General features: G+C 44.3%; 1 protein-coding gene across 2 annotated transcripts in view; it reads left to right on the top strand.

Moving 5' to 3' along the window:
- The first annotated feature begins 1572 nt into the window (after window positions 1-1572).
- Window positions 1573-27208, top strand: part of c9h5orf22 (chromosome 9 C5orf22 homolog) — a 58051-nt gene continuing 32415 nt past the window's right edge. For both annotated transcript variants that reach the window (XM_037681448.1, XM_037681449.1), the window contains exons 1-3: window positions 1573-1678; window positions 19476-19621; window positions 23264-23413. In XM_037681448.1, the coding sequence (XP_037537376.1) occupies window positions 1610-1678; window positions 19476-19621; window positions 23264-23413 (365 nt within the window). In that variant the 5' untranslated portion in view covers window positions 1573-1609. The remainder of the gene's footprint in view (window positions 1679-19475; window positions 19622-23263; window positions 23414-27208) is intronic.

The following is a 27208-nucleotide window of genomic DNA, read 5'->3' as shown; positions in this document are numbered from 1 at the left end:
TCCTCACTGTGTCTCGGTGAACTGTCCTCACTGTGTCTCTGTCTCACTCGTCCTCTCTCTAAATGTGCCTGTAGAGTGACATCAGTTTATTTTCTTGTACATTTCTTTGACAGTTCAACATTTTGAGCCCTGATTGAAAATGTTTGTGCAGATTAAATTTACAGCTCTCACTTTGTGTTGTTGTGATGATGATGATGGTGATGATGATGATGATGATGCCATTAATAAACAGTATAAATGTCAGTAAAAGTACTTTATTAAAGCTTGCTTTACATTTTACATATTTTATAATAAATTGTTTGGAAATTTATTTTTGCACAGTTAACACTTATTTTGTCATCTGTTATGATTTTAACTAGAAACAGTTTCATTTAAATGAACATTTTAATCAATGAATTACAGTTTTACAATAGTTGTCAGGCTACAATCAACTCAGTTATCAGGTACTTGGTTGACATAAAAAAACAACAAATACAACAATTATATTCAGTCTCTCTTGTAAATGAGTCCTCGTGGCTCAATGGGACGAACCTGTTTAAATAAAGGTTGAATTAATATCTTCGATAGAAATCAAGAATTCATCCAGATGTTCTGAGGTAAGCTGGAGCAGATCTGAACTGCTGCATGGAGGACAAGGTGGAGCATTATCCTGCAGAGAACATCAGAATAACTTTATAACAGGAGTTACTCTGATCTTTTATTAACGTTATAAAACACTGATATGGCTATATTGATCACTGTATTGCATATACATTTTTATCTAACAAATATGTGTTTGCAGTCTCGTTTCCTTCTAAAAGTTAATGATAAATGTATCAGCCGCTTCTAAAAACGCTTTGATAAAATGCATAGTCTGTGAAATAATCAGTAATCAGTTCGTTACTGATCAATAATTACTGAAAGACACAGGTAAAGTAAGAAAAGTGAATTTTTGTGTTGTGTTGCACCAGCAGCCTCAGACTGACTGACAGGATGAACTGTTTGGAACTATTGGAGCTGCATGAACCACGTGACCACGTATCGGCGAGTTCAAAGAGTGTCGCAGCTCTCTCTACAGGGCTCTGGTTCCACTACAGCTGAACACCGTGTTACACTGAACATCACATCAACTGGTGGACATAAATACAGTACAGTAATATTATATTCACAAAATACTAACAATGATATGTTCATCTTACTGTGAAAAGTTATCCCCCGAGACCTGACGTCAACAGTCCGTCGATCTGAACAGAAATAAGCTGCGAAGTGCTGAAACATCTGATTTAACCAAATAAAAAGGACGACCTCTCCAAGATGGCGGCCGAAATTCCCGCGCCGCAGCAGCCAATGAGGGGTCTAGTGAATATATGAAATCTATGGGGTACCCACACGGGCAAGCCCACAGATATCATATAAACAGGTCATACATTATACATACATTGTATTTTATGTGTATAGATATTTATGTGTTTATATATGATATCTATGCTAAAGACACGGGCCAGGCCGCTCAACGCGGCGCGGGTTTACTTCCGGTGAGGCTGAAGTTGTACTTCCGTATGACTGACGTCACCAACGGTGCAGCTCAGAGCAGGTTATTTTCTGTAATTGGACGGAACCATCGGTCACCATGAGCTCTGCTCCGAGGAAAAGGTTCTACCAGAAGCTGCCCGTTTGGATCGTGGAGGATCACCATGAAGTAAGGCTCGGTTCGTCTGCAAATGGGTTCTGGGCTGGACTTACTGGGGCTGTTTACACGGCGCGTATTTTGTGTGAAACGGCACCTTTGTGTCTGCGGTTCCGCTGTTCACGACACCAGGCACTGTTAGTGGAAGAGCACGAGGAGGGAGTGTCAGCAGACAGGAGAGGAGGAAAGTGAAGAATGTAGGACTGAGGGTTGCAGCTCTAAATGTGGGGACAACGACAGGCAAAGGTAGAGAGCTGGCTGGCATGATGCTGAGAAGGAAGGTAGATGTTGTATGTGTTCAAGAGACCATACCATACCAATTTATTTATATAGCACTTAAAACAGCAACAAGGCCAGCCAAAGTGCTGAACCAAGTGGAAGAGCAGCAAGGCTCGCAGCACTGGAGCAGGGTTCACTGCTTAACAGAATCAGAAGGCTGTGAAAGCAGCTGAATCTGCTTTTATGTCCAAAATGATTGCTGTATATAGTCACAAACCACAAGTTCCTTTTCATACTTTTAACTGTGTTGTTAATCTCATGGTCAGTGTCATGGACACTTCTTTCAAACGTTGTTGTTGTTGTTGTTGTTGTTGTTGTTGTTGTTGTTGTTGTTGTTAGAAAAAGTGTCTCTTTACTCACATCCCGTTCATAAATCAGTCTGACCCTCAAAAAAGCTCTGCTCTCTATGAGCAGTTTGAGATGGTCTTTTCCATATTTAAAGGAAATAGTTTTTAAATAACGTTTTCATTGTCCTCGATATCCTCCCCTCTTATCTTTGAAGTATCCTCAGTTGTCAAAACCAGTTTTTACATCAAATAGCCAAAGCAAAATGTTACATTCCAGAGTGGATGGGGCTTTTCCTGAGGCAGACACTGGAACGATGTGTTCGTTGATATTCAGCCAGAAAAACCATTCACAGGTAAAAAGAAGACATGAGCCTAATAGTTGTTCGTTAGGCTGCTTGTTATTCACAGAGGGCTGAGTGATGAAGTAACAAACAGCACTGCAAGCGTGTGGTAGTTGGTGTCCCTCGCTCTCCATCAGGAACATGGAAGAGCCACTGAGCTCCCGGTGAGTAGCGAGCAGCACCAGTGACGAGCAGCACCAGTGACGAGCGTTCGGCTCATGTCCTCCTCCTGCATGTGAATACCAGTTTGTGGCAGTAACTGGTTTCTGCACTATGAGAAGGTGCTTCTTCACTGAGCTGTTGCGCTCGTCACACTGAATGTGTTCTGGATAAAGATGAAATGTTTCAACAAAGAAGAACGTGTTCAGGAGACCTGACTGAACGTGGACTGCTGAGCAGCTTCAGGACACAACCTGTTCCAGTTCAAGCGGCTGCTTCTTGTAACATTTCAGAAAAAACATGTATATTTTGAATTTGTTGTTATTCAGTCATGATTGTAGTTTTGGGTTTGGAAGTATCTCTCTAAAATAAAGTAAAAACATTTTGCCGTGACAAACTGCTTGGTTTTCATATTTGATACGTTACAAACTGTTAGGAGTGCGCGGGGAACCCAGATGTTATGAGACCCAGAACGAGGCAGACACAGGGGAAATACAAAAGAACAGTGTTTATTATGTACAGTGATATTAAAGCGTCCACAAGCTGCTTCACAGAGGCTCCTGGAAAGAGGGACGACAGGTTAATAGTTGTCCAACGGGGAAGGCCAGAGTGGTTTGTTTTAATGAGCGTTTGTCCTTACAGTCCAAACCCGAGGAGGAGAGCTGGTCCTTCAGTCCAAGGAGAGCGAGCAGCAGAGGGAAATCCAACAAGGGTCCAAAGAGGAACGAGGAAGGCTGGCAACTGGAGGCAAAGAGGCACGAGGAATACCTGACAGGCCAAGGGATCCAGATCAGGTCACGAGGGAATCCAAAAAGCACGAGGAACCAGGAAACTGGAAAAAAGAGCAAAAGGTGAACAATTCTTTTCACCAAGACATTTGCCTCACAACAGTACTATACCATAAGAGGTGATATGCTCCAGCGTTGAGTCACACCGGACTGCAGCCTTAAGTAGATGGAGAGGCTCATCAGGCTGATGGCCGCCAGGTGTTGGTAATCAGCGGCCATCAGCAAGGCAGGCTGCAGGCAGTGGGATCCTTACATTACCCCCCCCCCCCCTCAAGAATCGCCTCCTGGCGACCTGAGGCACTTCTCGGGGTGGTCTCTGTAGAACCTGGAAATAAGGCTAGGATCAAGGATGAAGGACCTGGGGATCCACGACCTCTCCTCAGGACTGTACCCCTCCCAATCGACCAGGTATTGGAAGCCCCTACCCCTGCATCTCACGTCCAAGATGGAACGGACGGAGAACGCAGGGTGGTTGTCGATCAGGCGGGGTGGCGGAGGGAGGTCAGTTGGAGGACACAGGGGACTGAGGGAGACAAGCTTAACCTGCGAGACGTGAAACGTTGGGTGGATACGCATGGCCCTGGGAAGCTGGAGGCGGACCGCAGAGGGGTTGATAATGCGGGTGATGGGGAAGGGACCAATGAAGCGGGGAGCCAGTTTGCGAGGGGTGTCCCGCAGCTTGATGTCCTTGGTGGACAGCCAAACCTGCTGGCCGACCTGGTAGGCGGGCGTCTCCGAACGGTGGCGGTCAGCGAACCGTTTTGCCTGGGCTGATGTCCTAAGGAGGGCCGCCTTGGCCTGGCGCCAGATGCGACGGCAACGCCTAAAATGATGCTGGACGGATGGGACAGAACAGTCTGTCTCGGAATCTGGAAACAAGGGAGGATGGTAACCAAGGGAGGCCTCAAAAGTGGACATGCCGGTGGCAGAGGAGCGGAGGGAGTTGTGGGCATACTCCACCCAAACCAAGTGCTGGCTCCAGGACGAAGGATTGGACTCGACCAGGCAACGCAGTGTGGACTCCAGCTCCTGATTGCAGCGCTCGGCTTGTACGTTAGCCTGAGGATGGTAACCAGAGGTGAGGCTAACGGACGTCCCGAGCGACTTGCAAAAGGAGTGCCAGACCTGGGAGATGAACTGCGGGCCTCGGTCAGAGACTATGTCCGATGGAATCCCATGGAGCCTAAACACATGGAGGGTGAGTAAGTGGGCAGTTTCAAGGGCAGAGGGGAGCTTAGGGAGGGGGACAAAATGAGCGGCCTTAGAAAAGCGGTCGACCATCGTGAGGATGGTGGTGTTGCCTTCAGATGGAGGAAGACCAGTAACAAAATCAAGGGCGATGTGGGACCAAGGGCGACTAGGGGTCGGGAGGGGGAGCAGAGGGCCAGCCGGGGGTTGAGTACCTGACTTGTTTCTGGCGCAGACAGGGCAGGCAGAAACGAAGTCCTTGATATCGTTGTTCATAGAGGGCCACCAGAAATGGGTTTTGGTGAGGGAGAGCATGCGGTTGACTCCAGGATGGCAAGAAAGTTTATTGGAATGTAGCCATTGGAGCACCTGGGACCGCACGCTGGAGGGAACGAAGAGGGTGCCGGGGGGACCACCACCTGGATCAGGTTCAGAGAGGAGGGCCTGTTGAACGGTGGCGGTGATGGGCCAAGAGAGAGAACCAAGGATGCAAGAGGAAGGGATAATGGAGTCAGAAGCCTCGGGCGAGTCAGGAGGGGCAAACTGCCTGGACAGGGCATCAGGCTTAATGTTCTTGGAGCCCGGGCGAAAGGTCAGAACAAAATAGAAGCGGTTAAAGAAAAGCGACCAACGGGCCTGACAGGGGTCAGACGCTTGGCGTTCCGAAGGTAAATTAAGTTTTTGTGGTAAGTCCAAATCAAAAAAGGAGTCTCAGTGCCTTCCAGCCAGTGCCGCCATTCCTCGAGTGCGAGTTTGACCGCCAATAGCTCACGGTTGCCCACGTCGTAATTACGTTCTGCCTGAGAGAGACGACGAGAGAAGAAGGCGCAGGGATGGACCTTGTTGTCCAGAGGAGATCGCTGGGAAAGGACCGCCCCAACCCCAGTGTCAGAGGCGTCCACCTCCAAGATGAACTGGTGCGCGGGGTCAGGGTGGCAGAGGATGGGCGCCGAGGAAAAGAGGGACTTAAGTCTTGAGAAGGCGGCTTCAGCCTCCGGGGTCCAGTGAAAGGCTCGGGGGCGGTTGAAGTGAGCTGAGACAGGGGGGTTGGCGACACGACTGTAATTCTTAATAAACCGCCTATAGAAATTCGCAAAACCCAGGAAGCGTTGTAACTGCTTCCTGGACTCGGGGGTCGGCCAGTCAAGTACCGCCCTGGTCTTCTCAGGGTCGGTTCGGCAACGACCTCCCTCAAAAATAAAACCTAAAAATGAGACAGTGGAGGTGTTAAACTCACACTTCTCTGCTTTAACGAATAATTGGTTCTCCAGCATCCGCTGAAGAACCGTGCGAACGTGGGCCGTGTGTTGAGCGGGGTCGCGGGAATAAATAAGGATGTCATCTAAATAAACAAAAACAAAATTACCAATAAAGTCGAGCAGGCGTCATTAACGAGCGCCTGAAAAACAGCGGGGGCATTGGTTAACCCAAAAGGCATAACTAAGTACTCGAAATGGCCCAAAGGAGTGCGAAAGGCGGTCTTCCACTCGTCGCCCTCTTTAATACGGATGAGGTGGTACGCGTTTCGAAGATCGAGTTTAGAAAAACAGGAAGCAGACTGTAACTGTTCCTGAAAAGAATCAATGAGAGGAAGAGGATATTTATTCTTAATGGTTATATTATTTAAGCCGCGATAGTCTATACATGGCCAGAGTGATTTATCCTTTTTGGAAACAAAGAAAAAACCCGCTCCCACAGGGGAGGTCGAGGGTCTAATAATGCCTGAGGCAAGAGATTCATTAATATAGTCAGACATAGACTCTCTCTCGGGACCAGAAAGGTTGTAGAGCCTACTTGACGGCAAGGGGGCGCTAGGTAATAAGTCAATCGCGCAGTCATAGGGACGGTGAGGAGAAAGTGACAAGGCGCGTTGCTTACTAAAGACGGCCGCCAGGTCGCGGTATTCGGCAGGGACTGAGGTAAGATCGATCTCCTCTAGAGGAGGCATGTCTCGAGGGAACTCTTTAACGGCGGAGCGCAGACAGTTGCTGAGGCACTTGTCGCTCCATTTATCAATACAGCCACGCTCCCAGTTAATAAAAGGGTTATGGTTACGAAGCCAGGGGACACCTAAAATTATTGGGGTGTATGAGAATTGAATATAAAGAAATCAGTCATCTCGTGGTGATTTCCAGAGATTATGACATGTAGCTCGGTGGTTTTTAAATTAATACGGGTCAACGTGTCTCCGGTTAAGCCGGCGACAGAAATTGACGGAATCTCGCGAGTGGGTAGAGAATACTCTCTAACTAAATCGGAGCTAATCAAATTTTGTTCAGCACCTGAATCGATGAGAGCAGAGAGAGAAAAACGACGGTTCTGTGTCTGAATGACCATGGGAAGTAATAGTTTGAATGGGGAGGTTAACGCAGACGTTCCCACCAGTAACTCCCGCTTTACTGGTGGAAGTTCTCGTTTCCCCGAAACGGACAGTGGGGCAGAAAATGACCGGGATTACCACAATAAATGCAGAAACGGGCAGATACACGCCACTGTCTCTCTGCAGGAGTCAGCTGTGCGCGCCCCACCTGCATAGGCTTGGGGGAGCGATCCCGTGAGGGAAAAGAAGATGATTGGCTGTGACCAGAAAGCAAGGAAGACTGGGAGTTGTAGTTCACAGGGGATTGTTTTGGAGAAACAGACTCGTAGCGAGGGGTCGTAAACCCGGAAGTGGAAGGATTATGGGAAACGTAGTGCTGAGGTGCAGGCTTGGGCTCACCTGGAGGAGTCGAAAACCCGGAAGTTGAGGGTCGATGGGAATTGTAGTTTGCCTCTCTCCGTCTCTCCCGGAAACGGTCATCAATTGAGATGGCAAGGTCTATCAGTTTGTCGAAAGTCTCGGGTTCATCTTGCGTGGCCAGCTGGTCTTTGAGAAAATCAGACAGAGCGTTAAGGAAAATACCTTGGAGGGCGGGCTCGTCCCATCCTGTTTGGGCAGCAAGGATCCGAAACTCCAGAGCGAACTCCGAGGCATTACGACGGCCCTGTCGTAAGTTCAACAACCGCTTCGCGGCATTTGAAGCCTGCAGGGGACGGTCAAAAATCCTACGAAACTCTCGAAGGAAAAGTGCATAGGAAGCAGGGGGGTTATCATGACTCAAGAGGAACGAGTGAGCCCACCGGAGAGCGTTACCTTTGAGCTGGCCTACGAAGAAGGTGATTTTGGCCGTGTCCGACGAGAACTGGGAGGGAGCCCCCTCAAAGGTGAGTCGGCACTGGAGCAAGAAGCCGCCACATTGGTCAGGGTCTCTGGTGAAGAACTCAGATGGTTTAACGAAAATTTGTTGGACAGGAGGAGTGGGACTAAGAGCCACGGGGGCTGGCGGAACGACTGGAGCTGAGGAGGCAGGAGCTTGCAGCTGATATTTTATGGAATAAATCATACTTTCGAGCTCCTGAAGGTTGGACTGGACCGTGGTCTGGTGAGTCAGCACCTGATGAATAACCTTGTCCATCCTGTCGATCCGCTTCTCCGCGGGAACGGGGGGTGTCTGCTCGCTCTTGGTCTCATTCTGGGTCTGTTGTGGCTGGAGCATTTCTGTTAGGAGTGCGCGGGGAACCCAGATGTTATGAGACCCAGAACAAGGCAGACACAGGGGAAATACAAAAGAACAGTGTTTATTATGTACAGTGATATTAAAGCGTCCACAAGCTGCTTCACAGAGGCTCCTGGAAAGAGGGACGACAGGTTAATAGTTGTCCAACGGGGAAGGCCAGAGTGGTTTGTTTTAATGAGCGTTTATCCTTACAGTCCAAACCCGAGGAGGAGAGCTGGTCCTTCAGTCCAAGGAGAGCGAGCAGCAGAGGGAAATCCAACAAGGGTCCAAAGGGGAACGAGGAAGGCTGGCAACTGGAGGCAAAGAGGCACAAGGAATACCTGACAGGCCAAGGGATCCAGATCAGGTCATGAGGGAATCCAAAAAGCATGAGGAACCATGAAACTGGAAAAAAGAGCAAAAGGTGAACAATTCTTTTCACCAAGACATTTGCCTCACAACAGTACTATATCATAAGAGGTGATATGCTCCAGCGTTGAGTCACACCGGACTGCAGCCTTAAGTAGATGGAGAGGCTCATCAGGCTGATGGCCGCCAGGTGTTGGTAATCAGCGGCCATCAGCAAGGCAGGCTGCAGGCAGTGGGACCCTTACACAAACTAAAATAAACAACGAGGGTTAATGTTACTCAAGTTACTTTATTTAGTAAAGTATTATTAAGTCTCAAACATATAAAAAATAAAAAGTATCCTTCTGTTATTTCAGCTGAAAGAATCTGCACAAAATACTGAACAAAATTCACCTCAAAACTAAAGTGCAGGTGCAGACTGTGCACTTCCATAAATAAATAAATAAATAAATAAAAGCTTATGGTCTGTTGAGCTGCATAAATGTAACATACAACAAAAAACATGTTGTGTTTAAATGAGCAGCTATTACTTCCACAACTTGACAAATGTTGTGCCTGAAAATATTTCTGATCAGAACAGCCATGCAGCTGCCTGATCACCGATCAATCTTCAGATTCTTATTCAAGAACACAAGTTCACTGAAGCAGGCGTCTGCACACGTGTCACATGTTACCGGGTTCCCTCCTGTGCTCGGCCTTTTAGGTCGTTTTCACACCAGATAGTCCGGTAGACTCGGTTCGGGACCGATATTCATGAGCTTTTGTTACATTTGAGCTGGTGCGTTTGCATTCACACTGCACTGTGCAGTCGAGTCAACCTGTTGAACCAACCTGTTCCCCCGCTCGCCTGTGGGGGCGCTGCACCAAGAACTACTGAAAGAAACAACACAAAAACCTCTGAAGACTCTTCTTTTTCTTCTTCTGTAAATAAAAATAAAAACGAAGTGGCATCAAGTTTTAGCAGTTTTAGGAGTTATATTTTGTCATTTTTCAAAAATGGACTCAGCATGAGCAGAAGATGAGACAGAAGAACATGGAGAATATTCTTTTCCACACAAGGCAGCTGAGGCTCCATATAAGGTCAGAGAAATGTGTTTGTTTACCCTGTGGAGCGGGCTCGGTCTGTTTACATTCACACTGTACTGGAACCGCGCTGGAGTTCTCTTCTACCGGACCGAGACCTAGGTTTTAGCCCGGGCCAGAGTTCGCCTTTTTGTTCCGTGACAGAGTTCGATGGTGCGTTCACACCTCCCTAAACGAGCCGGACTTTCAAGGAAAACGAGCTAGAGTTTGATTAAAGCGGACTAAACAGGGCTGGTGTGAATGTACCCTTCATACCAGCAGCCAGCATTTTCCTTGTCCTCCCCAGTTCCTGAGTCGCCAGTAGCGCTGAACGATTTTGGAAAATATTCTAATTGTGATTTTTTTTTTTAACCGCAATATTGCAATTTAATATGCTATTATTTTTCAATGTCTTCTTCTCATGTATTTTTCAATGAACACAAGCTGTAAATCAGTCTGGTTCATATTAAACAATATCAGATTTATTTAAAGTGCAAATTGCAACAATAAAGCAAACAAATCGTTGGTTACGTACTAGTGATGGCCAAATGAAGCAATAAAGCAGTATTGAACTACTTTGCCAGTTGTATTGAACTTGGGTTCATTCATTCAAAGGTTCATTTCAGTGACATCTAGTGGTGTAATATAGTATATATTTAAATATAGGGTCCGTGTGTCCTCCCCCAGAAAAATTGGAATAAAAAAGATGCCATTTCCTGCATTTTGGTGTATTTTAACAGCTTGTTAAACAATAAACTGCAAATACTGGTCAGTAAAATGTTGGACTTTCCAAACATCTGGCGTCTGTACTCATCCCTTTAGTTGGCAGCTCAGAACACCACATACAGAACACCATGGACTTTGTGGATAAGGTGAGGGATGTCATCATGGAGACTGATGAAACAATGGTCTCTTTTGATGTCACATCACTCTTTACGTGCATTCTTGTTGATGATGCAGTAGAGGTGGTCAGTTTAAGATTAAAATCAGACACCACTCTGAGCATCAGGCCCACACTTTCCACAGAACAACTGTGTCAACTCTTGAAACTGTGCCTGCAGTCAACCTACTTCACATATGGGGAGCAATATTATAGGCAGAAACATGGGTGTGCTATGGGGTCTCCAGTTTCTCCTATTGTTGCCAACCTGTACATGGAGGAGGTAGAAAAGAGAGCCTTGACGTCCTTTTCAGGGACACCACCAAGTCATTGGTGCAGGTATGTAGACGACACCTGGGTTAAAATTAAATCTCAGGAAGTCCAACATTTTACTGACCACATCAACTCTGTGGATAAATACACCAAGTTCACACGAGAAGATGTAAAAAAAGGCAAGTTGGCTTTCTTGGACTGTGAGGTCTCAGTCTCTGATAGAGGACATTTGCAAACCGAGGTGTACCGCAAACCCACCAACACAGACCAGTATTTGCAGTTTGACTCCCATCACCCTTTGGAGCACAAGTTAGGAGTCATCATGACTCTGTATCACAGAGCAGACAGCATCCCCACTAGCTCGGGAGCCAGGCAGAAGGAGAAATCCTACACAAGACAGGCTCTAGAGCAATGTGGATATCCTAACTGGGCCTTCCTGAAAGCAGAGAAGAAACCCAAACAGGACTCCAGTCAGCCATCAGGTGAAAAGGAGGAACCCAGACCCAGACCAGTGGTCATTCCGTATGTTGAGGGGGTATCAGAGAAACTGAGACGTTTATTTTCTAAACATAACGTCCCAGTGGCTTTTAAACCCCAAAATACATTACGGCAAAGACTGGTTCATCCCAAAGATCCAGTCCCCCGGCACAAACAGAGTAATGCTGTGTATGCTTTTCAGTGTCAGGAGGGCTGTGATCAGTCTTACATCGGGGAAACTAAACAGCCACTGGCCAAAAGGATTGACCAGCACAGAAGATCAACATCATCAGGCCAGGATTCTGCAGTCTACACTCATTTCCAGGCCAGCGGTCACTCTTTCAAGGATGAAGATGTTCACATCCTGGACAGAGAGAAACAATGGTTTGAGAGAGGAGTAAAGGAGGCCATCTTTGTGACAAGAAATCGTCCATCATTAAACAGGGGTGGAGGCCTCCGGGTTCAACTGTCCCCCTCTTACAATGCTGTGATTGCTAGTATCACTCAGCCCTCTGTGAACAGTAAACAGCCATCAGGTGCTAATGATCCATTGTTAGGCTGATGGTCCTTCTTGAGCATGTGATCAGCTGGTTTTGGTTGTCAGCAGCAAACTGGTTGATCCACTCTGAGAAGGTGCTATTTAAGAGACTGAGCTGAATACAGCTCCTCAGACTGAGGAAGTCTCTTGGATGAGAGACGAAACGTTTCTAGATTTTTTTGCTTTGTTTTTTTTTTTTTTTTTTTTTTTTTTTTTAATGTCCAGAGGACTAGATTGAACTTTTTTGGAAGATAGATACAGGTTAGGGGAAAGGTCGGAGCAATGAATGAAAACTCTCAAAAGAAACTCTCAGGCTGTTTTCTGCTAGAATAATAAGTGTCATTTATTAAACTGCCACAGATACAGCAAAGCAACGTACATTCAGTACAAATCAAGCATTGATGTAGAAACCCCTCACCGTGACACCACACCGAGGAAGCCGTTTTCAGTCCGAGTGAGAAGGTGACATCAATTCAGCTGGGCATCGGATCCAGAATCCAGAGCAGACTTCAACTCTAATTCTGGGTGTTACACTTTTTATACTCCCCCTCTGACTGGGTGACGTGCGGGCAGAGCAAACATGTTTTCCATCATCAAGGCAGTTTGTACAGCAGAGCGATGGCTCATAAAAACATGTCTTTCAAACCCAAGGTCGTGGTTGGATGAAAGACCTGTCTACATCAAACTCCGGGTCACTGTATCCGCAAGATGGGCCAGATCTTGCGGCAAGAGCACCCCCGGAGGCTTATTTTCATTCTTCCAAAACACATCTGCAGTACAGGCCTGATTTGCACAGATAAGCTGCATATAAAATGAGTATAAAATAAGTATAAATTGACATAAAAGCATCAAAATAATCATTCCTATATCATTCCACCCTTGCCTTTTATGGGAATTTAGACATTTAATTCTGAAAATCACTCCCCTGAAATTGAATTTGTTCTGGGAATAACCTCATAACTTCATCCTGAATAAACTCACTCACAAAGTTAAGAAAATCCAGACGAGTTTCAAACCCCTGGAACGTTTGATTTATTACATTCCCACTGACACGATAGTTATAAATCAAAACATCTGGTAGGTGTTCAGGTTCGAGTGTGACTATAGTTTTTTCCCTACCAAACCATGTACCAAGCTGTATTATAAATTTCCTGATTAATTCTTTTTAACCCTCCTAATATAAAAACAAGTTCCCAAATTACACAAAGTTATACAGAAATACATAGATCAAACTAGTTGTTCTTCTTTTCACTAAACAAGCAAAGGAGATACTGCATATATTTTGCGCCGTAGATGACATTCCTGCGAATACATCCCACCAATGGTGAGCCGACGCCTACACTATTAGTTTAGCCACATGTAAAACCTTTCCTTGAGCAATGCAGGTGGACACTGTTAGATCAGACATGTTTAGACTTATGAGCTTCAATCATTCGTTTCAGCTCTGTAGACCCATTCAATGCGCATTTGAAACTGTCTAGGGAGACTCGCCAGGGTACGTGCAAAGTTTGCCATTGTACCTCTGTTAGTCGAGTGGTGGAACTATAATTAGTTAATTGATAAGTCTGGTTGTTCCAAGTTCACAGATGTACACCATACACACATCCAGAGAAAGGCACCTTAGGTAATTGAGGATGACTTTTTATTGTTGCTCTAGCTAGTTCATGAGTCCAATCCCACAATACCTCGTCTTTGGTTAAACATGGGTTAACATGACCTATTTTCAGCATACATACCACTCCTTTATCAGCTGTCTCGCATAATTGCATGTCATACGTGAGATTTGTCTGTGGCTCAAACCACTCACCTTGTACTTTTAAAAACCAGTATCCTTGTACAGGTAAAATATGATACTTGCACATTGTAGTTACATTGCTCACAAGATACTGAACCCAATAACATTCACACATACTGTATATTCAGTACACTTTGTCAATTCAGGTTTTACAACTACCCAATATGTACTAGAAATGTTCCACAGCTTCCTCCACTCGTGGTGATTGGATGTGGTCACCACCCTCTGGCAGCTGTGCATGGAAAAATTGCAAGGTACACAGGAAAACAAGTTCAAAGCTTCAGTTATGTTGGAGAGCACTTCTTCTGTGCTCCCCCACATCTTCAACTGCCAGTTTATTTCTTTTAGTAGTATTTTGGCCGTTTCTTCTTGAGTCATGACAACTGATGGCATCCAGACTCCAACTTGGGTAACTGCCAACGAAGCACGTTTCCTCCTCCTTTGTTTAATTGGCAGTAAAGTCAAACTTTGTTCTTTTTTTTATCTGGTTTACATGTACCATTCTTATACATGCTACACAGTGGGGTTTCCACATAATTCTAATCTGACATCCCTTAGATATCACTGGGATGGTTTTCCTGTTGTAGCGTGCCCGACACTTGTACATAGGACAGTCAGTTGTGCCCTATCAGGCAGCTTTTTGTGTTTCAAACATGTGAGGTTACTTTGCACTCTGATCTTGCTTGCATTTTTTCAACCAAACGTGAACACCTGATCCTCCTCCAAGACACGTCCTGGTGTTGCTGATGAGATGTTGACCATCAGCGACAAGGCACGTGATGCCCAAACAGCCTGCACTCCCATCTGATGGGCACCTGCCACCAGCTTCTCCCATGTTGACTCCTGGGCGGCCCCGACCGTCCAGTCAGCAAAGATCAAGGAAACATCAAGCTGTAGAGGCAAAAAGTACTGCTTATAGATAGAGGAAGAATCATTAATTTTCTCTTATATAACACTTGTTTACAGATACATTCACCCATTTTTCTTCTCCTGCCTTTAGGATATTGCAGACCCAGACCAATTTTATAACTTGAATTTGACCTGAAATCAATGTCACTGGCTCTAGAGTCCTCAGATCTAGTCCAGCAGATCCAGGAGTTGCTTTGACAGGCAGCTCTGCTCTGTCATCAATTTTCCACATACTAATTGGTTCTTTTTTTCTGGAGTATTGTAAACCGTGATCATTCGATTTAGAGGAGTGGTGCAATGGGTCTGTTATTCAATTGAAACACAGCCTGCAACAAATTTACTTTCCAGTTTGTCAAATCATGTTTTTCATTTAATTTTCTCAGCATTTCTTTTAACAGTTCATTCATTCTCTCAATCAGCCCAGCAGCTTGTGGATGATAAGGAATGTGATAAATCCATTCAACATGTTTTTCATCTGACCAGTCTTTCGCCTGTTTTCCAGTAAAATGGGTCCCATTATCTGTTCGTATCTGAAGGGGAACCCCATAAAATTATTTCATCATACTAAGACATTTTAAAGTAGATGTCTGATTTGCATATTTACAAGGATGAGTCACTAACACACCTGAATATGTATCTACAGCCGTACATACATATCTACACTCCTGTGACATGGCAAAGGGCCAGTGAAATCCATCTGCCAGATCTGATATGGTCCCTTTTCTCTATTTGTCCCTGCATATACTGTGGTGACCCTCTTTTCTAATGCTGACATGCCTCACATTACTGTATTGCAGTTTTATGTTATCAATCTTGTTCTACAACTAATCAAACAATTCTTCATACATAACCACTTCATGCAAAAAGTGTCAGCAATTAACTTTTATTTATTAAAAAGAAATCCTTCTTCTGGTCTTGGCCCCACTCAGAATATTTAGCTCATCAGTTTCTCCAAACTGAGGTTGTTCTAAAGCCTATGTGCAGCAGGTAAGATATTACTTGTTCATAACTTTTTCTACAGAACCCCTCTTGAAAAGAGCTGAACTTTTACTTTAAATGTGAAACAACTGCAAAACAAGATGGTGAATTTTTTCATCTCAGATATTTTTAGATACTTCGAGTTGTTTTAGATGCCGTCAAAACTTCAGCTGCAGATGAACCATTTATAAACAACATATGATGCACTTCCTTCAAAGCAGCCAGCTTAACACATCCCCTTTAAGTGCTCTGATGACATTTTTTTTTAGACATTTCAAATCCACCCTTTTCCCCTTCAACCGTCTTGGCTTTAGGCATTTTAATTCATCCTTTGTGGCCCTCAATGTCAATGTTTGGGTCAACATGTCAACATCAGGTGTTTTAATTTCTCCTTTGACCTTTGGCATTTTAACATCAATATCACCTTGAAGTTTGGGGCCTTTTAATTTAATGTCAAAATCTGGGCTCTCTAATTCTAGACCTTTGATGTTCAATGTTGACTATCTGCTTTCAGAAGGTTGATGTCAACTTCTGGACCTTCTACTTTTGGCCCTTTTAATCCAAATAATGGCTTCCAGCCCTCAGCTCTTCTGCTGACACACCATCCATCTCAGCTGGAGGCACTCCTGTCTGTATTAATGCCCTCCAGAAAGCAGAACGAGTAGGTTCCTGCATGTTTTTCTGGCCGTCCCTTCTCGGCCCACGACCCATGGGTTGACTAAATGTTTTTTTCACGGTTTTCAGCTCTGTGTTCCAATCTCCGAGTGCACCCAGTTCCAACACTCGGCTTCGAACATCAGTCCTCGAAAAAACATGTAGATGATAATTTACTACCCAACGCACAGCGAGCGCATTTCTTACACACAGCCGAACCAATCTCTGCTCGCACTCCCCTAGGGTCACCCAATGCCCCTGTAAATCAGACCAATCCGATACTCCAGGAAACATTTGTCGGGCTGCCTCTGCACAAGCTTCAAACGACGGTCTCGAGTGTTGCAAAGTTCTGACTCGATGCGCTGAATTCATTACCTGACCTCCACCTTTATCCAACAGCCTAGATACTCGAGCATCTGTGGGTTGTGCAGTCTGTTGTTTATATATTTTAGACAAGTAAACAACCTCCTTGTCTCCCCAGATGTTACTGTCCCAACTCGACGGATCCCATCTGTCATCTATTGTGGCAACAAAAGCTCGTACCTGTTTAGATAACACACTGCGCCTCTTTCTCTTGAATTTTTCTCGCTTCAACCGGGACACCTGCTCCACCGCCCCCTCAGCCACCCTGCTCATTCTCCCAAACTGAGCACCGAACAACTGAATGTGCCGTTCATTCAACAAGCAGGCGGTCCTCACATTCTTGTTTGCTCCGTTGAACCTGTGATTGCATTTTCTGACTTTCCTCATGCAGTTTTTTCCCCAGGTTGCCGCACACATCCACATACAACGCTGAAGCCCTGTCACTGGTGCCTTCTTTCTGACCTCTATTGCCTGCAAAGCGGTCAAAACATCACCCAGACTATCTGCTTTCAGAGAATTGTTCTAACAACTGGGATGGGACTTCTTCCCACCTCTCAAACACAACACTAACAACTGGGATGGGACTTCTTCCCATCCTGGTACAACTTTTTCTCTGTTCCAGTCACGCCTCCTCAGGCGTCTGGATCAACTTTTTTTCCGTTCAGCTCACGCCTCCTCAGGCGTCTGCTTGAACTTTTTCTCAACTTTAATCAACTTTAATCTCTTTTTCCTTTTTCATTGCTCAGCCTTCCCGCTATCCTGTTCGTGACGCCAGAAAAGTTCTATGAAATTATCTTTAACAAGATAGATACAGGTTAGGGGAAAGGTCGGAGCAATGAATGAAAACTCTCAAAAGAAACTCTCAGGCTGTTTTCTGCTAGAATAATAAGTGTCATTTATTAAACCGCCACAGATACAGCAAAGCAACGTACATTCAGTACAAATCAAGCATTGATGTAGAAACCCCTCACCGTGACACCAGACCGAGGAAGCCGTTTTCAGTCCGAGTGAGAATGTGACATCAATTCAGCTGGGCATCGGATCCAGAATCCAGAGCAGACTTCAACTCTAATTCTGGGTGTTACACTTTTTATACTCCCCCTCTGACTGGGTGACGTGCGGGCAGAGCAAACATGTTTTCCATCATCAAGGCAGTTTGTACAGCAGAGCGATGGCTCATAAAAACATGTCTTTCAAACCCAAGGTCGTGGTTGGATGAAAGACCTGTCTACATCAAACTCCGTGTCACTGTAACCGCAAGATGGGCCAGATCTTGCGGCAAGAGCACCCCCGGAGGCTTATTTTCATTCTTCCAAAACACATCTGCAGTACAGGCCTGATTTGCACAGATAAGCTGCATATAAAATGAGTATAAAATAAGTATAAATTGTCATAAAAGCATCAAAATAATCATTCCTATATCACGTTGTCCCCCTGTAAATCATTAATTAAAGCAAAGCATAAAACGTAAAAATCTGGACTATCATTTCACCACCTCGTGTTCATGGATTTAAGAAGCTTGGTTCAATTCTAACAAAATAGGGAGATTTTAAAAGTTTTTTTTAGCTTGGAATATTTAAACAACATCCTGGAATCTTATCCCTAGATTCTAAAAAGAACCAGATCAGTAAGAATAGCCATTCTACAACGAAGGTGGGCGGCCGTGAATGTGAGTTTTCCTGTGGACGACAATCCAACCCTGACTGCTAGGTTGGGTGAGTCACGGGGTGAGATAAGGGTGTGGCTCACAGATTGAGGTTGTTAACAAATCTGGGTAAGTCACCTTCAACACAGCCATAAGTGGAACTAACCTAAGGTCACTCTGGGTAATACTCAAGTGTTAGATTTAGTTTGTAATACCCCTTAGAGGAGAGGCTGCGGTGGGGTTTAGCCATGACTCAGGTGGTAACTCCACTGGGTAGATAGAGATTGTGTAAAATACTTTCACACAGTGCACCTATTTCGATGAAAAGTTGGTTAGCCGTTAGCCACAGTGTTACTATCTCATTCCTCACGTTGTAGTTGGCTACAAACGATGAAATGGATTTTCTGAATGTGAGCCCGGTCTTATTACTCTGGGTTCATGAGACACGCCTCCGTTCAGGAAATCTGTTCCATAGTTGGAAGCCAACATGCATCACGGATCGGAAATCTCTGCAGGTTGGATCGGAAATATCAGATACGCAAATTATGCTGGTATCGGAGGCCGATACTGGATCTGTCCCATCCCTAATCGCAATATTATCGCAAATGCAATTAATTGTTCAGCACTAGTCGCCAGACCTGAAGGCGGTATCCCTGGCTTTCAGCAGGGTATGGACCTCTGCTTTCAGCCAGGGTTTCTGGTTTGGCTAACATGTCACAAGTCCTGGTGGTGGTAACATCTTCAACACACTTGCTGATGTATCTGAGAACAGCAGATTCCTCCATATCCAGTTCTCTCTCATTTACAGTGACCACCCTGAAGATCTGCCAGTCTGTGCTTGCAAAACAGTCCTTCAGTAGGTTCGCTATCGTTGTGCCACACGTTGATGATCCTCTGTGTGGGTCTGGAATGTGCCAGCGGGGGAAGGTAGACAGGGGCCATAAAGATGAAGATATGGTCAGAGAGGCCGAGGTGGGGGCGGGGTACGGTTTTTTTATGTGTCTTGTATGTTTGTATAAACACGGTCTAGTGTGTTATTTCCCAGTGTTGGTATGGTGACATGCTGATAAAATCTTGGCAGTGTCTTTCAGGTTTACGTGATTAAAATCACCAACCATCACTTCGAAAGCCTTAAGTACAAAAAGAAAAATCTCACTGAATTATAATTTTGTGCAAACCAGTCTGCTGCCAGATTAGTTGAAGATATATTTTTAGGTTGGATAGTTTTGTTCCATTGCAAATGGTGGTGAAAAACATTAATACAATTTTTTTCTTTTTTTTTTTGCAGGTGGTGTGTCACATCTATCGAGCCATTGGATCCAGACACCTCCCACTCGGTAACATCCATCTGGTCCACCTGGACTCCCACCCTGACCTGCTTATTTCTGTGAACATGTGTGCAGACACAGTGTTCAAAAAGGAGAAACTCTTCAGGTATGTTTTGTGTCTGGGTCAGAGAAGTCTGACAGGTAATGAAGCAGAGCATTAAGACATAGCTTTATTAAAGTATTGGAATTCCTTGAAAGATTCACTGAGTCAATTCACTCAGTCAATTCAGAAGCAATTATTTTTTCATTCAACCTTTATTTAAACAGATAAATCACATTGAGCCTCGAAGACTCATTTACAAGTGAGACCTGTTTGGACAAACAAAAAACAGTGGTTAACTGGACACGTTGGAGGCGAAAAAAATTCCTATCAGACTGTTTTTTTTTTCCCTACCTGAAAAAAACAAAACCCCTCTAATATTAAAAAAACCACCTCGCACAAACAAGCACATAGTGACATAGACATTCTGCGGGGGGGTCAGCATGTTCATAAATGTTCTCTCTCGAAGTCACTGTAAGAATTCTGATAAGGATGGAAAATCAGTCAATGTCCTCCGGTGAGATCCATAAACATTCTCGAGGTATGTCGAGGAATGGCCAAGAATAACATCTATGAGAATCCAAGAGTCCTGAAATGATGACACAAAGTTTATTCAGCTGGTTCCATCTGGTTATCAGTTGGAAATTCCTCAGGGAGGGGGTGGTTAGCGTCAGATCACATGTACTCCAGGCAAATTCAGATAAGGTGGCCTTCAAGGCCAGCCAAGGGGAGCCAACTTAGATAAACACACAGTTGTTCTGGGGACAGGCAGAACTTAATGACATTTACCTTTAGTCTGTGTTGGTCGACTCGGTTCCGAAATGTTCAAAATACATGGCCACACCGATGGAACGTGACTGAGTAAAATCCCCAAGATCTGATCCATTCAGCCCAAAGCATTTGAGTCCGGGTCCTCGAGACACGAACCAAGCCATCATAAAGGCAAGCAGGGTCCAAATTTGCTGCCATCGACTTCTTTCATTGTAGAAAAAAACAGCAACCAGCAAATCCAAAAAGCGGGAACCAGTTATCGTAAATCCAATTAAATATGCGTCCTTAAAGTCCACAGATGGCAGCAGAGATAGACACATCATCAAATCTTCCAGTTGATGAGATATCCAGCTGCGTGCCAACAGGACAATTTGACTTGCCTAAAGTCTGTCTTCTCTTTGAAGAAATGTTGTAAATTGAGTTGAGGGACCAACTGATCAAAACAAGTCCATAATTATGGTTCGGAGGATATGCAAGAGAGGTTCACAAGCAGTTTCACAGACAGACAGAGCGCTAAGCAAAGCAGAGAGGGAGAGAGAGAAACATCTGATCTTGGCGAGAGCAAGTGGTGAAGAGTTATATGCTGTTGGACTACCACGGCTGGATACTGTGCGTCTTCTGCTAAGGAAAGCAGGACGTATTGGCTACGATATACATCTCTTCCTGCTGCGACAAGGATCCTTGAACCTAACTGGTCTCACGCCATTTTTTTTTTCATTCAACTTTTATTTAGACAAGTTAATCCCATTGAGCCTCAAGGACTCATTTACAAGAGAGATCTGATTTCAACAAAGAATCATGACAACAATGGACAACAATAGACAATTATAAAAAGGCATATATATATCTATATATATATGTATATATATATATGTATATATATAAATAGATATATATATACAAATTAAAATAAGATGGCAAAAACTGCTATATTATAAGACAAATGTAGAAAACTAAAAACAGGAACATGTCTGCATTGGTCCCTGCCAGGAGTCCAACAGATTCATAAAGCCACTTAGAGAGGTCAAAGTAGAGAGCTTCAGATCTTTTTGCAAGTTATTCAAGGAAACTGAAGCAGAGTAGAAGGCCCTTTTGCCAAGTTCAGTCCGCACTGAGGGAACACTGCAGGTCATAAAGTCCTGAGAGTGCACACTGTAGCTGCACTCACACAGAGACATGTAAGGGGAGATGTATGAAGGCAGTAGACCAAGAAGTGATTTAAAGATGAAAATGTACCAGTGGGAGAGTCTACGTGAAGTAAATGATGTCCAGTTAACCAGTGAATACAGGGTGCAGTGGTGGGTATGATAATCACAGCCAGTTATGAATCCTAATGCACCATGATAGACAGCATCCAACATCTGTAGGGCTCTTGTAGGAGCGTTCATGTAAATAATGTCACCATAATCAATGGAGGGAAGGAAAGTCACAGTTACAAGGTGTTTCCTAGCATTCAGAGTTAGACAGGATCTGTTTCTGAAAAAGAAACCCAGTTTAAGGTCATTGACCAGTTCCTTCCAAGTAGTTCTAGGTTGATTCCTCACCTTTCTTAGGATCATTGATATGCCACGAGTTGAGATCTTGCATGGAGCCCCAGTCCAAAGGAGATTGACAGTCATGTTTAGCTTCTTCCATTTTCTAATAATTGCTCTAACTGTTGATCTTCTTTCACCAAGCTGCTTGGTAATTGCCTCGTAGCCCTTTCCAGCCTTGTGGAGGTCTACATTTTTGACCAGATTTAACTTTTTTAGATTTTTCTACCTGGATTATTGAGCATGCATCAGGATATTTTGAAATACATAAGTAAACTAAATGTATGCGCTTACAGATAGAACAAATGTATCTAAACCAACCAATAAACATTTTATTGCAAACTAAAGTGTTGTTTGGATGAGAAATAAATGGTGCATGCAAGAGTTACCGACTTTAGAGTGTGGCCATGGGTTTGGCCATCAGACTTGACTTTCAGCGTAAATAATCAATTCAGCTGTTTGTAGTCACCGTCAGAGAATGTAATGGCGAGACTGTAAAAGGCAGAACTACAAATTACGAGTTCTCTCTGACCCAAACTGTGGCTCCGGCCTTGGAAGCAGACTATTTCAATTCCTCCTGGGATGTTATGAAAACAAAGACGCTCTGTCTGTCTCCTCACCCCTCTCTTCCCCAAGGCAGTGGACATGTGACAGAACCTTAACCGAGCTGATTATAACAAACACCTCTTATCTGGACAATGGCTGAGGGGGGTTCTGGACTATGCTCCGACTTTCTCTTAAAACTCATTGCTTTCACCTGCCTCACATGTATTATGCCTATTTATATTGCTTTGCTGTGGTAGAATTTTTTGGTGCCTCAAACCGTGCCCTGTCTAAGACATGGTTTGAGATCCTTTTTTTTTCATACCTTCTCTCCTCATGTTTTCTTCCCCATTTCTCATCTAAGCAAAAGTATTCTGAAAAGAATAAGAGACTGCGCTCCCGTAGCAGTAGCTACGTGCACTCCGCCCATCTTTGGACGATTGTAGAACATAATTTTGTTGTATTTCGGTACAATGACAATAAAGCTTATTCTGATAGCAAAAGGTCTTATGGTCCAGCAGTCAAAATAAAACATTCCTGCTTTCAAGCAGTCATAACACTCTTGGGTTCACAAGTATGTCCTTCACAATTTGCACAAATCAATAACATTATACAATTTTTCATTCACCGATTTATTGGCAGTCTGGCGCTAAAAGACTTGTTAAGAAATGTTATTGTTAAATGATTGTCAAGACATTCACCAAGACCTTGACAAAACTCTTTGTTTTTTCAATGTTCAATATACTATAACCCACTCAAGCTGGCATTTGTTGTCCAATTGTCAAATGTCTATGACAGGTCATCTTGTTTGTATGGCCTCACGTCAAATTACCATTCTATCTTTGATCATTTCTGTTTCCAGTGAGTTGAGTATAGAAAACTGGATAATGCCCATGGTATACGCTGGTCATGTGTCCCGCGTGGCTTGGCTACATCCTTATTGGTCCCAGCAAATCCAAGAGGGAGAGCACAGGATGGACGTAGGCAAAGAGACTTCTACCTCAACCATCAGGTAGGACAACGTTGGACATGTTGTAATCTAAAGATTCCTGTAAAATTAATAGACTGATTTAAAATATCAGGTTTTAATTGGGAAACATATGACACTTTTATACAACAGTTCTGTAGAATAACATCAAACACCAGTCAGTCTTAAAGCTGTCTCTGTCTGATTTTAAATCACTAATCGAGCCAGTCATATCCCAGCCGGGGGGACTTTCTGGGTTGTGACGAGACACTTGTGACATCATGAGCACCGCAGAACAGCCGCACTAATGAGAGCTCCATGCTGACTCGCTTTTTTAAAAAAGTATTTGTTTTTTATTACCTTTTCTATCTGCACTGCACTCCCATTCTTCAAGTATAATCGTGACTAGGGCATTAATAGAGTACTCGAGTAATTTACACATCGATTGCTAGGACATCTATCGATGTTAAAAAAGTAAAGTCGGGTATCCGTAATGACGTCATATTATGTGACAACGTGTGACCGTAGGGGGCGGTGTTGCACTGTTGCAGGTCACAGAGTATGGTGCAACACCGGGCCCAATCCACCAGAACCAGTTTTGGTTTAAGTTTCGTTTTTGACGTGCTGCGTTTCTTCACGTTTGCAGTTTAATAATAATAACTAATAGTTTAGTTTTTCCTGTGACTTATTTGCAGTATGATAAATGGTAGGAGCATATTGCACAATGTTTTGTTGGTCTTTTTTTTGGGTAAATAATTACCTTTTTTTGCGGTTTTATTTATTTATTTATTTTTGTATCTTTAGATCTATGACGTCATCAAATACTCGAGTTCTACTCGGGTTTTATTATGTTAATGTCGAGTTTAAAAATTATATACTCGTTCAACCCCTAATCGTGACACACATTTCGAGTTGCGATCGTCCGCGAGTAACGAGCTTAAGCCAACTTTTGGGGACTCGGCGGCAGACATTTCCCCCAGGTTTGTTTACCTGGGCGCCATAAAAGGAAAACGAGGGGGGGAAGCGAGCCGGTGTTTCGTGCAGGACTCGCCAGGGCAAACCCCCCTCTCCCCTCAGTCCTGCTCTCAAACGTTCAGTCTCTGAGAAATGAACTGGATGATCTGTGTGCACAGGGTTAGGGTCGGACTTTAATAGTTAGCAGCTCCAAGACTGGTGTGCAGTGAGTAGTTAAAGTACCTGCATCTGTTGCCTACAAAGAGTTACCCATAAAGCACATGCCCCTTCTGCAAGACTTTCCTGAGACTGCCGTTCTGTCGAGCCGGTAGATAGAGAAGTTGTCCGCAATTGAGAATTGGAATTGAGATAAGTCCGCCGTCAAGGACACAGTTTGGGTCAGGCAGAACTCATGAATTGCTGGTTCTGCCTTTTAAAGTCTCACTGGTACATTTCTCTGATGGTGACTCCAAACAGCCAAATTGATTCCTTACGCTGAAAGTTGAGCTCACAGCTTTCTCCAAGATTATTCCCACCGTTCATGGTTGCTGCCAAAAAGTTCACAGTCCTGATAACCGCCTTCTCCAGCCCTCCGATGCAGCTCCACATAATTCAGTCTGAGCGCTGCCAAGCTTCGACGCATCTACATGAATTTGTAGACAATCCAGATTTCACCAGCCAAACAGCAGAATCTAGTTATCATAAATCCAGTTTGTTTCCATCGAGGGTCCTCCTTACCCTGACCCCTGTCAGGAGAAGTTGATCAATCTTCAATCTTGTTGAGAGATCAGCTGATCAAAATCCTTCGAATTAGGAAGGTGTGCAGAAAAAAAGAGGCTCTTTAAGGGTTCACAAGATGAAAGAGTGCAAAGCAGGGAAGCGGGGGGACGTTGCGCAGGAGGACATGTCTGTCTTCACCGAAGCACAGAGAGAAAATTTATAAAGCACTTAAAACAGCAGCAAGGCCAACCAAAGTGCTGTACAGGAAAAAACAAGCAGAAGACACCGGATAAAAACGTAGATCCATATGGAAAAAGAAAACTAAAAGGCTAATATTGTAGAGTACAGACAGGATTAAAAACAAATCACACTGTCAAAACCAGAGAATAAAAGTGGGTTTTTAAGCAAACCTTAAAAACAGTGAGAATGGGAGCCTGCCTGACATACTGTATAATAATAGCAACTCGTTCTACATGTGCCAATTCTTTTTCAACTTGGCTCTTCACTTGGGCATGCGACGCTGGCATGCGTTTGTGAAATGCTGCCGGGACAAAATTTTATATCTGAGCTCTAACGTATGAATCGAGTCCTGAAATCCTTCCCCCTCCACTATATTGTACGAACATAAGCCCTTACAGATAAAACGGGTTATTGATGCCATTATATCCTTAGCTCAAGATTAGGGCTGGGTGATATCTCGATATTTTTAAAATATCAATATAATTTTATTCACAATATAAATTGACATATCGATATAAACTAAATAGTTCTGCTTGAAAATCCGCCGTCTCGGCTGCCTTCTTTCTGGACACATGGTCCCCTCCTCTCCCTCATTACCCCAGCCCCTACCTGCGCACTCTCCCCCCGCTTCCTGCTTCTCTCCAGGTGGAGCAGCACGTAGCAGCCACAGTTGGTGAAAAAATGGAGAGAGAGCATGTTGCAGAACTGGTGAACATGAAAAAAATAATGGCTCTGTTATTTGTAGATGTGCAGCAGAAAAAGTGGCTAACAAGACGGCTGTTAGCTGCCAAGGATAGTCTCTTTAGTGATATGATAAGCTGCTGTTTTATTAATGCGGTGCTACCTCCTCTCACTGTAAGACTTGAAAATCTGTGTACAGTGTACAGTAGTTCATTTCCTGCCCGTCTGCGCAGCCCACTTCATGCAGCCCCTCGCCCCCCTTCTCCCTCGCTGAATATAAACAGCCCCCTCACTGCTCCAGTTCACACACGCTTACTAAAAGGGTGCATTCACACCAGCCCTGTTTAGTCCGCTTTAATCAAACTCTAGCTCGTTTTCCTAGAAAGTCCGGTTTGTTTGGGGAGGTGTGAATGCACCATCGAACTCTGTCACGGAACAAAAAGGCGAACTCTGGCCCGAGCTAAAACCTAGGTCTCGGTCCGGTAGAAGAGAACTCCAGCGCGTTTCCAGTACGGTGTGAATGTAAACAGACCGGGCCCTGCTCCACAAGCAGGAAGTGGAGTACAGCGCAGAGCAAACAAACACACATTTCTCTGACCTTATATGGAGCCGTCAGCTGCCTTGTGTGAAAACAATATTCTCCATGTTCTTCTGTCTCATCTTCTGCTCATGCTGAGTCCATTGTTGAAAAATGACAAAATATAACTCCTAAAACTGCTAAAACTTCATGCCACTTCATTTTATTTTTATTTACAGAAGAAGAAGACGTGACTTCAGAGGTTTTTGTGTTGTTTCTTTCAGTAGTTCTTGGTGCAGCGCCCCCACAGGCGAGGGGAGGATAGGTTGGTTCAACAGGTTGACTCGACTGCACAGTGCAGTGTGAATGCAAACGCACCAGCTCAAATGTAACAAAATGTCATGAATATTGGTCCCCAACCGAACCGAGTCTACTGGACTATCAGGTGTGAATGCACCCTAAAGTCCCTTATCTACAGGTCTAGTTCTTGTAAGACCCTATTGGGCCTTATTTAGGCCGGTTCCTTTGGGACCGGTTTATTTCTGTCTCCACAGTTCCCATAGTTCACCTTTAGTGGACGGATCATTAATATCAACGCGTCTTACCAGCTGGTGGCGCTAGTGCTACGTTAAGCTCTTTACTAATCACCACTAACGCGTATTAGAAGAAGAGCTGGAAAAGAACACACAACCAAAATGGATGATCTCGTTTCTGTTTTGAACATTCTG

The sequence above is a fragment of the Nematolebias whitei genome, chromosome 9, assembly GCF_014905685.2.
Source record: "Nematolebias whitei isolate Nwh7 chromosome 9, NemWhi1, whole genome shotgun sequence".
NCBI classification, from domain to species: domain Eukaryota; kingdom Metazoa; phylum Chordata; class Actinopteri; order Cyprinodontiformes; family Rivulidae; genus Nematolebias; species Nematolebias whitei.
The sequence above is the reverse complement of the archived record's forward strand: the minus strand, read 5'-3'. Positions and strand labels throughout refer to the sequence as shown.